General features: G+C 41.3%; 1 protein-coding gene across 1 annotated transcript in view; it reads left to right on the forward strand.

The window, feature by feature from the left end:
* Positions 1 to 17936, forward strand: part of GFRA1 (GDNF family receptor alpha 1) — a 141925-nt gene that overhangs the window by 91133 nt on the left and 32856 nt on the right. Inside the window, exon 5 of the mRNA XM_063339218.1 lies at positions 13763 to 13872. Within this exon, the coding sequence (XP_063195288.1) occupies positions 13763 to 13872 (110 nt within the window). The remainder of the gene's footprint in view (positions 1 to 13762; positions 13873 to 17936) is intronic.

Below are 17936 nucleotides of genomic sequence, written 5' to 3' on the forward strand. Positions count from 1 at the left end.
GACGGTATTTCAAATACTATTTTCTCTGCGTAGTGAAAGCGTGGGTCATTAGTTTGGTCTTTTTAATAATCTGTGGTTTGAATTTGCATACTTCCCCTGTCTCCTGGATATGCGCAGAAGGAGCTGGCCAGAATGATAATGATACAGACACATTATTTATTAAAAGAACAGTATCAATCCTGTCATATGCTACAAAGATCTGAAAAGAAGGGTAGCATAAAGTGAGGCATTTTTGTTAATATCAGAATCCAGTAACAGCATGTTTCTTGTCCTCTACAATTACTATATTCAAAATGGTCGGTCAAATCGTGGAGGCTCATTTTTAAGGTGAAACAGCCAGAAAGTAGTTCTTGACTAATTCCAGATGACACCTGCTTGAACCTTGTTTTTTCGGCTAAAAGAAATACTATTCGTAATGTCTTTCCTTTAGTTCTGCAAAAGGCACATGTTGATGGCTACAGCTATTTGATACTGGGGGGGGAAAAAAAAAAAACAAAAAGATAAAATAGCTGCATAATATATTTAAATAACTTTTCCTCGTGGGATGTCTGAAGGGTAATAATGAAATGTCCTATTAGGTTTCAGCTGATGGGTCATCTCTCTGAAAAGACAATAAAGATATTTTCAGCACTGTGTATTCAGAGAGATGGTGGTGGAGTCTCCAACTCTGGAGACATTCAAAACCCACCTGGACGTGTTCCTGTGTAACCTGCTCTAGGTGACCCTGCTCTGGCAGGGGGGTTGGAGTAGATGATCTCCAGAGGTCCCTTCCAACCCTATGATTCTATGATTCTATGATTCTATGATTCTATGTGCTTTCATGGGTGTGGTTTTACCTCTGGAGCAGTTTCTGGTCACCTGTCCTATCCAGTTTTAATTTCGTTGCAACTACCCGTTCAATTCTGTATGAAAGCTATCTGCATCTACAGGTATAAGAACACTGGGTGAAGGTTAGCAGACATTTTCATCAGTGCGTAAAAGAGGTCATCCACAGTAAAAGCTAGAGCAAAAGCTCAGCTGCTTGCTACGTTTCCTGAAAATGTAAGAAACTTGCCAAGAAATTAATTTTCCTTCTTTTATATTCTGTTGAACTTTTTTAACGATAATTTACCGTGGAAAGGGAAGCACTGTATCTGTGCGCTTTTTCCATAAGGCATGTGCCAGTCTGCAAGTGCGGGTACCAAATGCAAATCTGCCCGTGCTTTGTACCAAGTACCTGTTTGTAAAAGTGGCTTCTCTGCCTGTGACTTCTGGGCTGTTCCTGCAACTGGTACCATTGCTGACTGCAAACCCTAGGCCCTCGTGGGTAAGATTTGCCGGAGAATGGGGTGGTTCGAGACCATAGGCAAGTCTGTGATGAGATGTTATAGATGTGCAGTCAGCATTTTTTGTCCTCCTGTAGCAGAGGGGGAGCCCAGCACCTTGTGTCAGATGGGAGCTGCCTTCAGTCGCAACATGAACTTAAGTTAACTATGGGTAGCAGGGAGGAGTGCACTAAGGGCATGTGTGAGGGGAGAGGGCAAGAAGAAATTCTCCTCAAATTTTCCAGTCCTTAGACTTATGTTTCAGTTTTCTCACTTTCTCCCTTGCTATTTTCTCATGCCTCTTCCCCTAGTTTAGTCTCCTTTCATCTCCTCTTTCCAGATGTCCCAGTCATTATCTGACTTTCACCGTCTCTCTGACGCATTTGAATTCTCTCTATTACGGCCACTTACGGTCCCTCCTCACCTGCTCCTCTGTGTGTTGTTCTTTCCCTCCCTCAGTATCCTGCCACAGTCCAATGATCACCTGTAATTCAGAAAATGAGGGGGAAAACGTAGGTGCTACCTCCCTTTCTGAGCCTTGTAGCTTGCATTGGTTACAATTCAGCTGGCCACTTACTAAGCCTGACTGCTCGGTCTCAGACTGGCTCTAACTTTACGAGTTAAAAGGACACTTGGTGGATATTTTCTTGAAGGACACCGTAGCATTATACGGTTCTGTATAACAGAGCTGGATTTGCATCCCTCCGGGGTATTTATATCATTTTGGCACTCAAAGCTGTCTGGCAGCTCCTTGAGATGATTGTTTGGCTGTGGGTATGCAAAACCAGGACAACAACATAGCTTTTGTAATGCTGTTAAGGACATTAAAACAGGGACACTTGCTTTCTAGAGGCATGCAGGCTACGCCTGTATTGTATGTTTGGAGACTGAGTCAGGGAAGTGAGCGAAAAACCTGGTGTGCTGCCTGACTCACCCTGCACTAGATGTGGGATGTCTGGAGGGTAAGGGGGTTGGCCTGAGCTCAGGCTGCCTGCCAGTCCCCCCCGCTCTCTCTCTGCACCCGGGCTTTGCTAGGAAAGGGCCTGTGTCTGCACACGACCAGGTGGGACAGAAAAAATTGTAAAGCTACCTTTTGGCCCAAATCCTGCAGCATGCCCACAAGCTCACCTCACATCTATAAGTGTAGCCTGTAGCCAAAGAATTATTTTTATATGTAGAACTGTATGTAAGTGTGTGTGTGTGTGTCTATATATATATGTATGCATGTATGCATATATTGCTAGAGGTACCATATTTATTTACATGAAAAAAAAAATCCAGGCATTAATTCATTTTAATGAATTAATAGCAAGGAATGAGTGATCGCAGTTCAGAAAATCCAACAAATGAGATGTGGGGGGAGCTGGGGCAGAAGCTGCTGTGCTCTGCAGAGAAAGCATGATGGTGTGGTGGAGTATGTGTGTGGGGAATTGCTAGCCTGGAAAAAAATATTAATGCAGTCTCTGCAAAATAAGCAAAAACCCTTTCAAGTGAAGGAAAAGTAAAGCTAGAAAGTGCTGCAATATTGTATTATTTTCTTCCCGTCTGGTTCCTTACATGATTCATTACATTGTTGTCTTTCATTAGCAGAGTAACAGAGAATATTACTCTCCCCTCCCCTCATAAACAAAGGTCATTTTAAATTTCTTCCCTTTGAATCAAACTCAGAATGAATCAAGCAGTTCCTCCTTAAAACATATCCATAAATCCCTTTGGAATCCCAAAATCAGAACACCCGGCAAAACAAGACTGCTTTGTCCCTGTTAATGTGTAGATGGATCTCATTCTGCGGTGCCAGGATCTGCTCGGCCAGTCCTCATTTATGCCCTCTCTCTTCTGCTTAAGAGGATCTCGAAGATTAAAAAGCTTGCTGGATGATTGACATTTCTCCAAAAGACGCAAAGATGCGAGGGTATAGTAATTAGAAAAATGGCTCAGCTTTATTCCTGCACCCAACTTTCACATCACTTTGTGCTTTAACAACAGAGAGATCCTCACGCACAGGGGGTTTATGCTCCAAGAAGCAGTAACTAGACACTAGACAGTATCTTTATGCTGATGTCCCTCATCAGGCAAGCTTGAAACTCTCCAAGCGGCATCCCTTCACTCAGCTAGAACCTCTGCCGATTCCTGAAACCCAGTCTCCACGAAAAGGGAGTGTAATTTTTTTGTGGCCATTATCTGCAAAACACAAGTTATACCTCAACATTGTCAGAGCTGTTTGAATCGGCCGACTTCTGTTTTGCATGGTGTAGCTTTGGCAGCATCCCTGACGTGGCTGAGATCCTGCTAGTCCTTTCTGGTTACTGTTAAGGATAAGAACAAACCGTGGCACTGAATATGCATTATTGCCTGTTGAAAAAGTGAAGGAGGGAATAAAGTATGTGTGTGTGAACATACAGCAATCATAAAATAAACTCAGGTAAAAATGCTTAGAGTTTTATAGGTCATATTTAGATACCCTGCCTTCCATGTCAGTCCCTTTTCAGCCAAAATGATTCCGTGGGCTGGAGTACTCGCAGCCACCAGTAAACTTCAGTTTTGAGAACTTGGTGGCGTTTGTGTCACCCGAATGTGGTCCTTCATCATCATTTTGCATGAAAAGGCTTGTTTTGTTATTCTAAGTGAGAAAGGAAAACTACCTGTATAAGATAAGAAAAAAGAAGACTACAGATTAGAAGGACGAGCCAGGAAGGGAGTTACAGCAGGGCAAATGTGACCCATTTTGTTTTGTTCATTTATCGGGGGGAAAGATTAAACTCCATAAGCAGTTTCACGCATGTTTAGTCAAAAATATTGAAATCCAGGAAAGTTAAATTTGGCATTACACTTTAACAGAGATCTAAATTTGGAGCTACTCATGTTCTTACGGTTAAGCAAGCACTTAATTGCCTTGCTGGATGGGGTTCCAGTAAGAGTACAGCTACCGCTGTTTTGTTGAATTGTTAGTTGAGAGATTTTTGTAGAGAGCAGGAGTTCAGCATCCACCGGTTTGCATGAGTAGCATCCACCCACTAATCTGTTAAGTATGGTGAAGAGAAGGTTTTTGATCCCTTTTAATGTAAACCCAGTCACATTTGGCTAACTTGCTGCTCCTGGGGCAAAGAAAGGGTGTATGTATCACACAATAGCATTTTCTTTAATAAATCAAAATGTTTTCTCATTTACCTCAAACCATGTACATGCTACAGGCAAGAAGTTGCTGTATGTTTAATGTGAATAACAGAGCTATTATATTAAGTCCATTCCCAGCGTACTTCTCCTGACATCAGTGACTCCAGTGGATTTATTCCAGGGATGAATTTGGCTATTCCTGTTCTGTGTAGGTAAATCTGCAGGCAGTGCTAATTAAAAGAATGTCAACTGATTTTACCATTCCATTATGCTGGACTTTGTAAAGGTTATTTATATCATTCTACATCAGGCCCCAGTGAGGGAATATTTCTGGTGGCAGTTCATCTGTTAAAATAGCTGCAAGAAAATGTAAGCACTGGAACTAAAAATAAAACTTTGTTTCTCAACAGAGCTAGTGACATCCACATGCATATTTTCAAATTTTAGCATTTTAATGTTTACTGAACAGAAATTGCATTGCTTTCATTGTGCATTGAGCACTACCATGTTACTGATGGAGTAACTACTGCTAAGTGGAAGTCAGATGTAAATGTACCAGTATCTCCCAAGGCTTCTCGGCAGAGGTGGTGGTTGTTTCCTCGGCTTTGATTATCTGCCGGCTTGAAAACAAGTGACAAGTTTTCTGGTGTGTGTTTACTGTTGAATATAGATTTTCTTTGTGAGCTGTCTGTGACCCTTGCCTAAGATTATTAATAGATGACCTTACATTCACATGTTTGTGGTTACACTACATTTGTTCAGGCACATTCTATAAACCATTATAGCAAGCTTTTCTATTATAAAGCACATGTGACTACGACCTCTGTTAAATTAAAACTTGACCATATCGTTTGAATGTTCAGTTCATTTTCTTTTGTTCCAATTTAAGCATAAATTACAGTGCTTGTCCTCTCAGTTATGATGCTCCCTTTTCTAATAAGGCATTGTGAAATGCTGGAGATACATCGCAGTAACTGGCCATCGTGCAGCATTGCAGTATATTCTTCAGAATGGACAATGTCTTTCAGAACAACTTCTGTAAACATCTGGATATAACACAGGCTGTCAGCTCAGCTTCAGTGGCTGTGCTCAGGTTTTTTGACAGTGGAGACAAAAAAAATCCTCTTAAAACAGCCACATCATCCTTAACTGGTAAAAATGGTTTATTTTCCAATCCTTTACTACAAATCAGTGCTTTTTGTACTAGCATTATATAAACATATAGCCTCTAAAAGCAAGTAAAACATGTTGAATAGGATCAATGCTATATTGGTTTGCTACTGCCAGAACTTTTCGACTTGCTGTTTGATGGGGTTATTTTGTGCATGAAAAAAAGAGTTCACATAAAAGAGACTCTAATCTGCTTTTATCTGCTGTAGTTCTGATTTCATATGCGTTGTCTTACTCCTGAAGTCGGAATAATTTTTCGAGTAGCTCCAGGATGAGTTTCAGGTATGCTGGCTGTCTGCAGACCCTGCACAATTGCAAGGACACACTGGGCACCCTTTCTTTCCTCTAGCCAGGTCTCTGAGAAGGGGACACAGATCTGTGTGGAGGCAGGAATGCCACCACACGTACCACAGTGCCACTGAGGGATTTTCCTATGCAGAAAGCATCCCTGCATAACCTTAGGAAACCTGATGATCCAGTGCATCTGCCAACAGAAACTTTTCTGGTAACGAGAAAAATTGTATTGGACTTTTAGGATCATTTTCTGTCTCCAGACTCCACAACAGTTTCATGCTTGAGCCAGCAATATTCTATTGTAGTTAATTCAAGTGGTTACAGAGAATATTATTGCCATGGACGTCTTCCTCAGATACTTGGATCCACATCCTTTCAGCGTGCCCTCACAATATAGTTATTAATAAACATCTAAGCATCCAGTGGCACATTCAAGGGCTTCTGGTGGCACTAATTTCTTTGGCTTGCTTTTTGAGAGTGACAATGATTTTCTTAGCTTTCCGGCCTGTAATTCAAAGACACTCCTGTCTGCCCAGCCAACGAAGTGAGAACAACTCTATCCGTAATGCACTAGTTCTTTCCCCAGTAACGTGCTATCGAGAGACACTCTGAGGCTTGGACATCTTTAAACATGACAGTCATTTATATTTAGAAGCTTCAAATTAAACAGCGTCAAGGAAATGAAACAAAATAAAAATATACGACCTCACGGTACTCGGAAAGCAGCTAGTGGATTTGTTCATGTTATTGGAGAGATTTGGTAGAAAGACAGATAGACTAAATAGAAATCTCACCAGCATCCCCTGATAGAACTCGCAGACTGACAGTTCAGCCTATTGTTTGGTGGAATATTCTCAGAGAAGTGTTTTCTTTGCAGCTGAGAAGACAGAAACACATTATGCATGCTTAAAGTCAACGCAAGGAAACAGAGCCCCGCAAAACATATTTAATATAGGTTTGATTTCCTGTGGAATGCTTTCCAGATGTTCTCTCAAACAGGCTTCTAAAAAATGGTCTGAGGTAATTTTTTTGCAAACAGAAAGAGAAAATTCTGGTTTGTGTCACTGCATCTGAGAATCGCTGTTCTAATTCTTTATTGCATTACCTTGTGCTCAGGATTTGCACCGTATTTTTCAAAATTGGTTTTATTACACAAAAGGTCAGTAGTATAAAAATATTTATATTACCCAATTGCAAATAAATCATACTTGTTTAGAATCGCATTTGAGCTTAGTAGTTTTCCTTAAACCCAAAGGAGACCTAATATATTAAATTAAAATTACTCTCATGTATGATCTTGAGTCACTTAGAGGATTTAACTAACATTGATAAACTATGAGATTAGTGTTGTGTTAAGTTCTTTTGATTTTCTGTAGCAGACATTGTCTAAAAAGATCTAACAGGTCTCTAGCAGATGACATGAGAAACATTAACAGAAAATGGTATATAACTTTATTTTGCTTTGCATAAAATATAGTAATAGAACAGGGGTCTGGGGTATGTCTTTTTTAGAGCAGTTGTTACTCAGAAAAATTAGGGGGTTTTTTAATAGAAGAATAGAAAGAATGCAATGTTTGTACTGTTAATTTTAAAAGGTAGATATGCATAGGTGGAAATATTTTTCACTTTGCGTGACTGTGTTTCTAGTAATTAGTTCTCCATTACCTGGGGTACTAGGTGCCTAGAAGGCCCCTGGTGAACAAAAAGCCTGGATAACATCGGTACTGGCAGACATGGTGGGGGACACGGTACAGCCAGCCAGTTTGGGTGGAGCATGGGTGCTCAGCTGGAGGAACCGGCTTTGGTGGGCTGTTGTGCCTGTGCCTGATGCTCTGAGCAAGCATTCGTGATGCTCAGAGGCATCTGAATGCATCTTGTGTGGTCTCTGGTTGTTTCTGTGTCCAGTTATTCCACAATCCAAATAGGCTGCCTGTATGTAATTGGGGATCGTCTGTATTTTACTTCCAGATGAACAACAAAATTTTTACAGATAAATCGAGTCCAGAATCAAATATTTGCATGGGCTTACGCTGGCAGTCATTTAAAATAACAAAACAGAAACAGAACCAGATAAAAAGCAGCTTCTTTTGGTTAGGACCTGGTATTTGGTGTCCGAGATCCTGCAATGGTTTCCGGCAGTGTTGCAAAAGGTTTGTGTCTGCTCAAGTGTCAGCTTTCAGTATTCGGGTCTTGGGAGCCAAATGGTCTGCCATCAGACCTTGCCTTTTTCACCCTTCTTTCCCACCTCCCAAAAGGTAGAAATGCTGAGCCAGGGTGCAGCATGGGCTGGGGGCTCCCTGGGAATCGTGGGGCCCGACCCTGGGACAGGGAGGGCAGGACCTTGCAGGCAGGGCTCGTCCCACCACCCAGCCAGGGAGCGGGATAGCCGTCAGGCACCTCCTTGGGGACAGGTTGGGACATCAGCCCATGGGTGGACCTGTCTCGGTGAGGCCCATGGCGGGGCAGGGCAGGGCTGTAGGGGGCTGGAGACCGAGGTCCTACAGCATCTGGGGGGGGCGCTGAGGCCTGGGGGGGCTGGGATGGGGTCCTGGGCCATAGGCTGGGTAGGGGAAGCCCTGGGGGTAGGCAGGAACATTAGTACCCTCAGGGCCCGGACACCGTCATTGTTTGAGAAAGAGAGTAGCAACCAAAGAAAAAATAGCCTTTTTGCTGAAAAAAATAACGTAGTTGCTGTTTAATAAGTATATGTAAAAATGACCATTTAAAAAAACTGTCAAAATTTATAGTTGTTCGCAGGTGCTCAGTGGTGTGTGTATGTAACTAAGGAGGTATGAGTTGTGTTAGTATCACTCAGCTCTAGCATCTTTAATGAAAAAAAAACGTGTCAAAGCTCTGTTACTAGGAGCTGGGAGGGTCATCTCTCTTGTGGTGGAGCTGCTCTGAGGCTTTTTTCGGCTCACTGGTTGATAGAGTTTCTTCCGTAGCCTTTGCCTCATTTTCTCGCTGCCCACTCACTGTGTGTTTATGAAACAAAGAGAAAATGAAAAGCTCCTCCAACAACGAAGCCGTTAGTTTGGCCACATACCAACCCCTCTTGCTGCTATTGCATCCCAGCAGAAGTAGCACCACCCAAGCTATACGGGAGCTATTTGGAGCTACAGAGGAGGATACTGCATTTGACCCCCACAAAAGAAGAACAAGTCTTTGGGCTTGTTTTTTTTCTATAATGGTGTCATTTATCACTATGACACACATTCATTGACTTAGTCTGAATTTTTTCAGTGTCAGATTTATACTTCTTTGCTGTTTTGAATATTGATGCAGCACTTCCCTTACGTGACTATACCGTGTCTGCCAAATGGTGTCTAGACGCCGGAGCAGCTTTGACTAATTAGCGTAGTCACCCCAGTCACTCAGCGTCGGCATTTACGTACTCTTTATATTGCTGCTGTTGAGCCATAAATAGGTACCTGAACACAAGCAGCAATGTGAAGAGAGGGGGCAGTGAGCACGTCCAGTCTTCACCGAACATCACCGAGGTGGGCACAGAGGACAGCCCTCACTCACTAACAGGGCAAGTAGTTGTAACCACAAACTTGGACATCGCAGCGTACGTGCGTGCAGTCAGCGGGAGATGCGGATTCAGTGTCTTTCTTGGTCTGAAGATCACCAATGCAAGGGCAGGACTAGGAGAGAAGAGTTCCCCCTCTCGAGGCTCAGCCCCCGTGTACGAGCGATTGAAGATGCGTATAGCCAGAGAGGAAAAAAGAAGAGGAACCAACACCTGCCAGCCCAGCCATAGCGGTACACCCTGGGGAGGACTCACAGCTAGTTTGTAGAGCTGCTTTCCAGTAGGCCATGATTTACAACAGAGCCAAACTAAAAATGCAGTTTTAGAAATTTTCTGCAACTTCATCATTAATATCATGCTTTTAAATATTGCACCAGTACCGAAGCTGAGTTGACCAACTTTAAAGAGGGAGAACTGATAAATATCAAAGATAATTTCAGAACATCAAAGAACTTTTACAAAACCTTGAGAATAAAAAATAGTGAAAACCGAATCAATGTTGCCTACGCAACAGGCTGTGTTAATATAAAATCAAGTTGCCTCAAAAATTATATGCAGATTAAATACAATACTGCTATTAACAAAGCTTATTTGTAAGCACAATTTGAAAGTTTTGATTTATCCTGCTGAGTATTTGAAGAACCACTATCATAAGGAAAACAAATTAACTTTGTTTTCTTTGTATTTTTAACTGTTACAAATGATTTTACTGGTGCTAATACAAAGCATTAGAGAATAGCAGGTTTGGGATTTTTTTCTCTTCTTCTGAGAAAGACTGTTTGTTGTTTGAGCAGATTTTCTTTGAATTTGCCAATAGGATTATTCTTATTTTTTCAGTTAGTGGTATACAAAATATTTAAAGCAAGCTTTCCAGAAGATCTGCGGTTTACTTTGAGGAGATTTTCCTGGGCTAAGATAGGACTTTGAGGGTTTTTTGCCCTACAAAGAGAGGAATTTCTTTCTTTCAAGGAAGACAATTTTCTGTGTGGTTCTCTTCAGTTCCTTTTCTTCATGCAAAGGAAGGGAAAAAAATCATTAATGCTGCTGTGCACAAAGAGGATTTGTGATTCTTCAACAGAAAAAGAAATTCATAGTTCCTTTCAAATTTGGTCGCGCCACATGTTATGTACAATATAACACTGCCTGTCTCCATCCAGCCACCTAGCAAATAGATATATATATGCACATTGCACGCGGAAAATTGTGCACACTCAAACGCACACGTGTTGCAAGTTCTGTTTGTTCTCTACATTACCAAAGTGCTCAATCAGGGGTTAGACACTTACCCACAAGTCACTACCTACACCTTGCTTCCTACAGTACAGAACACAGTATGTGTATTTTTTATAGCACTGCTATCATCTGAATGATCTTTTCCAGCATCCCTAAAAGGATTGTCTCTTTTACCCAAACAGTTCTTAATATCATGTGCAATACTTTAGGATAAATGATACTGTGGTTCCTAATTAGGCTAATTTGTCTCTCTCCAGTTAAAGAGCAGTTCCACTGCTTTGGTATTGCTGATGAGCACACTTCCATCAGTGCCAGTCTACTGGAAATGTTTGGGGCTAGATCTTCAGTGGGTGTTAATCCGCAGGTCTTCGCTGAAGATAATGGAGTTATTTTATGGCAGATGGAGGTCTGTCTCTGTTTTTATTTGCTGGCTTTATCTCCAGTGGAAATGCATCCACATAAATATCAGGTGTAGTTAACAGCTCAGGAGAGACTGAGAACTTTAATAGTATGGAGTTTGGATGGCTCACTAGGGAGGAGGTGTATGATGATGTCCAGTAATGCTGAGACCAGAGCTATCTGAACTATATTTGGCTTATGAAAACTTAAATGCGCAACATTGTCAGATCATTACCTTTTATGACCACGAAAATTCTTTGGAAATTAACATAGAAATCAAGCTGTAGGCAAAAGGGATCGGCAGAGCAATTTTAGCCTCCTTTAGGGTTTACAACAAATAAATTCTTTAAGCAGACTGGGTAGGAAATGACTGGTGTTATTCCATACTTATCAGTCCTTAAAAACATTTAGAGAAGAGGAATGTAGTAAATGATCTCTGGACCAATGCACCTAATAATCTGAGGGAGAACTGGACATTTAAGAATAATGAAATGATTGCAAGAAACGTTTTTCAGGATTATCAAGATGCTGATTGTATAATTGCATCTCCAAAAAGATTGATTTGTGGTCACATAAATAATGAAATTTAAATCTGAGGAGCTGCTTTGTTTTAGAAAAGCAAAAATACTGCACGTACAGCAGGCTTGCTCTTTCTACCGTGGCAAAGGTTTTTCATACAAGATAGATGTAATAGGCTGTCTTCGGTCCTAAAACAGACTTCATCCAGGTATTAGGAGAATTTGTAAAAACCTTAGAAACTGTCAACTGCCTTTGTTCCCAGTTGCTCAGAAGGCTGGATCCGAGCCATTATCTTAATTACTGACTGAGAGGGGAATCACTGCAGTGACATCGTTTCCTTGCACAGATTATCTTCATGGTGCTGCTATTTATCTCTTACCATACCTTGCAATCCATTTCTTCTCAGCCTGGCAGGTACAGTATATATTCACCAGCAAAGTAGAGATTTTATGGAAATTTAGAAATTTATGGATACGTATAGGGCATCTTGAAGGATCAGTAGAGAGGCTGACTTTTTAAAGCCGTTAAAGGCAACTGGGTACAGATGTCCATCTCAAGGTTAAACAGTTAAATAAGGGAAGGGAGGGAGTAGACAGCTTACAGCTGACTGTGGTTGGAAGGCAACGATGGATTTGCTGGTGTCAGTGCAGTCAGCGAGGGATGGAACTAAAAAGAGGTCATGAGAATCGCTCAGATAAATTCAGGTACAGTTTGCATACAGTCTATTTATAGGATGCTTTCTCAAACTAAGCCTGTGAACCTTTTGAAGTTTGCCCATCACTGCTTTCAGGCCAATTAACAATGTACGTCCAATCCCGTTCTGAGATCGGTAAAACAATAAAGCAAACAAAGATAATTAGTCTCTGGAGCATGTAAACAAATAAAGTAAATCACTTGCAAATCACTTGTTTCTGCTAACTTTTGTGTTTTCGTTGCAAAACTAAAAAAGAACATTTATATTGCAAATCTACATAATGCTAAAGCAGTGTTGAAAATGCATAGGTTACATCCTGATTTTGAGAGGGCTTTGCGAAGATTAAGCACCTGATCCTGAAACGTCACTGTGAGTTGTTATACGCAATAGAAAATTTTCATCCCTTTTTTTCACAGAAGGTCAAAGTTGGGAGGTTAAATAATTTTGTTCATGGAGATAAAGGTCTAAATGACGCTTTATAAATAAACAAAAGTCACTGCTCCCAGTTTACGAGTGTAAGTGAAAGCACTAGTGGAGGTGAGGAGAGCAGGCCAAGGTGGGCAGGAGAGCGGCTGTAGGATGTGGGCCCTTGACCCACCTCGGTGATACCTCTCAAATTTTACAGACCTGAATGGGAGCATTTTGTGGCCTTTAAAGCATGGATAACCAGAAGAGCTCCTGGCTGTTAGGGCTTGTCTTGTTTTCCAACGTAGGAGTGATCTGTTAGGTGCAATATGGCCTCAGTCCTGGTCTTCAAGTGCTTTCTGCAAGTAAGCAGTGCTTTCCCCCTCTCGGACATGGGGTAACTGAGGTAAGTGAAGATAATACAGCCATTCAGCAGCAGAACTCGATACAGAGCACGCATTCCTTTCTTCTCAGCCCTGGGCTCAATACTGTAGACTTCGGATAAATGCACATTTTACGAGAACAAACAGATTCTCAGTACCATGGCTCCGGGGGGCCGTGGAGCCCGTGCCAGCTGGTTCTGCAGGCCAGCCCAGAGCAAGGGTAAACCCATGCCCTGGAAACTCGGGGCAGCACCAAAGCAGGTCCTGCCTCAAGCCATGTAGTAAGAGGACTCTATGAGCACAAACATACCGTTTTGTGTAATCAGTAAAACAGCAGAAGCTGTGTTCTGAATCTGTAGAGTAACAGATTCCAGTTAGAGTTCAGATCCATGCAAAATGACTGCTCTTATGATAAAATCGCTCTTTGTCTTTTTTTTTGGCATGAAAACGCAGAGCATTTCTTTTAGTAAAGGGCAGGCATTGCCCTGTTGTTCTGTCCCTTTTTACTGTTTTCTTACACTTTTTTGTTCTGACTTCAAAAATGGGTTCTGCAAAGAGATGCGCCTGAGAAAGAGACTCTTGTCAGCTGAAATGTGTCCAATATATATTTAAGTTAAAGAATATTAAGCCTTGTCCAAAAACCAAAAAGAGTGTGAAAGGTAAGAATGCCTGCAGGCTTGATTTTTAAAGATATGCATTTTTCTTCGTGTTGCAGATCTCGCCTTGCAGATTTCTTCACAAACTGCCAGCCCGAGTCACGGTCTGTTAGTAGCTGTCTGAAGGAGAACTATGCTGACTGCCTCCTCGCTTACTCGGGGCTTATTGGTAAGGAGGCAGGGAAGGGTGGGGGCTTGCTCGGGCTAAGAAAAACACTCAAACTATATTTTGAAGGCCCACATGAAATAAAAAATGTGGAATATGATACTAGGCAAATTTCTCCACCAAAGCGTTTTGGCCCTGGTTTGCCTTACAGAGATTCCCGGGGTAAATTTGTACATTGCAAGGAAATTAAAGGTAGAAGATAAGGAGAGAGAGGTGCTTGAATTTGGAATAAATTCAAGCTTACAAAGTAAAGCTTATTAAGGCGGTTGAATTTGGACAGGACCGCGAAGTAGGAAGTTAAAAACAAGAAGTGAAACTGCGGCTGGGTTGATTTTGCAGCTGTCATCACAAGGTTGGGTAAATACCTCTTGGTCTTCAGGGAAAGTCTGCGGGACGTTTGAGGAATGAGACAGACCAACCCAACTTTGTTTCACTTCCAGCTGCTATTATTTCCATGATATCCTTCTGCCCACTCTAAATGTTGTCTAAGATGCCTGTCAGTGGAAGTGAACTGAGACCAAATTTATCCTCTGAAATCCCCTTCCCTCCCCAGCATAATTAATTTTGTTTGCTGTCATCTTCCTGGCTGTCAACGGGCACAAGGATGCCTTTGTACAAGCCAGATTCCGTATAGCACACGCAGCATTTGATTCCTGAAAGAGAGAATCACCATCTCAGGAAGGTGAACTTGTAGAAATACCATGGTTGGGCAATAAAGAATAAGTGAATGTCAAAACTCTGAAACAAACAAATTTTAAAGGCCACCAGATAAGATGTTTTTAAGCTTACAGGCTGCACCTGCTGCGATGCAGTAATATCCCCTTCTGTTGGGCATGAAGGTCCCAGCTGAGGCCCTGAAGCAGATCCTGCTGTTAAATAAATGTCTCTGGAGATAATATCCAAAATAAAATATTTCTAAAATAGGTTGGTTTTGCTGAAAAATGACTGAAAGCTATATTCACTGGCTTATTTTTATTATTCTTATTACTGTAGCAGCTAACAAGTGAGGTAAGTCCCTGTGGCAACTGGTAAAATAAGATGTGATGGTTTCAAAGGATATGTTTCTACGACTTAAGAGATGAAGACAGCATGCAAAGGGTATAACATATGAACAGTTATGACAGAATGTCGTTTGACTCTAAAACAAAGAATTGAATAGCCTTGAAATCTGATCTAGTCAATGAGATTAAGAAGTCTAGCTGCTGGCAAAGAGTAACTGTAACTAATAGATACTTCTGGGTGAGAGCTGCCAAGAAGTTCTTGCTGGACCTAGTGAATTTTGCTGGCAGTTTTGTTGGATCCACTTTCCAATTTAACCCCAAGGATGACCCATTTCCTGCAGTCAGGGGTTTCTGTGTTACTGCGGATGACCATGCTGCAAAACACCGTCACACATCAGAAATGTGGAACGGATCCCTAAGGAGTTGAAATCGATAGGAGATCTAATTTTCAAAGGGAAAAATAATCATTTTTTCTTCCTTCCTGATAGCCCCCGGCCACATGCAAAAAGATGGGTACTGACTAGCGTTACAAGAGTTTTTACTTGGTAGTAATTCTTACGAAGCAAGGAAATTACCAAAGCAAAACTTTTATGTGCTGAAGCAGTAAATTCCTGCTTCTGATACCGGGCTGATATAAAAGTGGAGCAAATTATGTGAAGATCATCAAATTTGTAAGGTGCTGAGATAGAAATCAGAGGTACAGTCTTTCAAATGTCTGCTTAATATATAAAACACAGGAAGAAGAGATGGATAGGCTGTGGGTAAGAAGCTGTTACAGATCCATTCATTCATCAGAGCTTCAGGATCTCCAGGTGTTTTAATTAAGATAAAATATTGTTCATTATGATAAAATATTGTTTCATTTGGCCATTTCATTAAATGTAGCAAAAATTGTGCCTCCGTAGAGTTTGTTCAGGAAACTGAGGATTCTCTATGCAGGGTACAGTGGATGTGATTCTGCTGTCGCGTACAGGGATGTAAATCAGCATTAGCTTCACTGAAATTAGTGGAATCCCACCTGAAATAAATGACTTCAGTGAGAACAGAGTTAGGCAGGTTTTGTATCAGGTGCTTTACCAGTTTAATAGAGAACAGTCTATATAGGATTCTTTAAGGTTTGCATCAAGGTGTTACATATACAGTTTTAAAGTGATGTATATGTTACAGGAATTTGGAACATCTTAATTCATTGCTTTAGGCCCCTTGTCACAGTAATAGGGATAAAATAATATTTTTTTAAAAAAGTAAAGGAAAACTATAAAAATTATTAAATGTAGAATAAGATGGCCATGTTTGAGATTCAGTGTTTTGGTTACGGCCTAGGGTAGGTCACGAGGACCTGTCCGCACTCCCACATCAGTTAGGTATTGCTCTAACTGCTGACTTCAAGACCTGCTTTAGCATTCACTTTCTGGCACATTTTCACTTGTTTTCTGTAAAATCCATCTCATTTCCCTGGGATTCCCAGGAATTCCGTGAGAGTTTATGTGAATAAATTGGAGTTGCATTGGGCCAAGGGAACTTCGGTGACACGCCCCTCCTCCTGAACTCACCATCCATCTCCTCGTTCTTAATTGACCCTAATTTGAGCAACCTCTGGGCTGTGTTCAGGTCAGCTCTGCTTCTGTCTAAAATATGGAGACCTGACTGCCTGCTACTGAGACCGTCACAGAACTATTTGATGCAGAGAACGCGGAAAACCAAGCATGTCCTATTTCACTGCCAACCACCACGATTTCTCTGATCCGTTAGTGTCCTTCAGCAGAACTTCCAAGATGCCAGCTAGCGGCGGAGGGGGAGGGGAAGGCACACACATTGCAGGGAAAAAAGAAAATCCACCCCAGGAAACCAAGCATATAATCCGCTTGGGTTCACATCTGCCCCCAGGTTTAAATGACAGGCTGATTTTCTACTAGCTGCTCTTTCAGCCACTCTGTTTTTGCTGGATGTACAGTTTGTGTGCTGTGTATACACATTCCTTGTCCTGTCTTTCCTCTGTTCATCAACCCTAATAGGGGCTTCGTATCTGTTACACTTTTAGCCCCTGTTCTGACCCATTTTATTACTTTATTACCTCTTCTTGATAAGAAAGTCTTACCTCAGTGACCTTTCTAATTTCCTCAATACGTTCCTGTTTTTTTAACCCTTAACTAAGCGTTTCCTACTTACCCTTTTTTATTTTATTTTTTTTGAGGCCTACGGGTTTTTTTCCATTGGCAAAATCCCCTTGATTTTCATTTTCTCTCATTTCTGTTCAGATCATGTCACATGGTTGAAATAGTGTACTGAACTGTCAAATGGATAACAGACAGATATTTTCATTTGGACAGATATTTTCCTTTTTTTTTTAAATTTTAATTTAACATCATTCCTCCTCTTATTTGTCTACTGTCGAGTTTCCATTAATGGTGCAAACGATATTTGCCTATTTTACTAAATTCTCTACCTCCATTTCATAAATTTTGAACTGTGCTATTTACTCACGTGCTAATCTCATGTAGAATTTGAGCAATTATTACTGCAACTATCTGTTAAAAGTTGGAAGTGGATAAAGGTATGGGATTGCATTCTAATTTAAGAACATCCCAAAACAAGACAAAAGATGCTTTTTGTGAGTTTGGCAGTGGGACTGCATTCATTTGCACATACGTTACTGCCTTTCTCAGGCCAGCCCTTAATGACTCTTCTCCTTTGTCTGCCATGTCATGTATGAAGCAATTTGCACGTTGGTTTGTTCAGTTCCCAGCGCTGCCTGGTGACTGAAAGGCTATTTGACGTCATTCTGTGATTTGTGTTGTTTCTAATGTTCCTTTTTTAGCTTGGTGTTTGATAGGGCTTTCCTGTGTGTTATTGCAGACTCTGGGACCCTGGACCTACGCACCAAATTTTCTCAGTTAGTGTACACTTTGGGTCTCTAATATTTATCGTTCATCTATTCCATCTTCTTAATGACTACTTTGATGTCAGTTTTGAGGAGATGTGATCACATTTCCTCGCGACATATAGCCTGTCCTAGAACTGTAGATCACCAAGTGAGCAACGTGTTTCCTGAGACAGCTGTCATCA

The sequence above is a fragment of the Chroicocephalus ridibundus genome, chromosome 6 (genome assembly GCF_963924245.1).
Source record: "Chroicocephalus ridibundus chromosome 6, bChrRid1.1, whole genome shotgun sequence".
Lineage (NCBI taxonomy): Eukaryota > Metazoa > Chordata > Aves > Charadriiformes > Laridae > Chroicocephalus > Chroicocephalus ridibundus.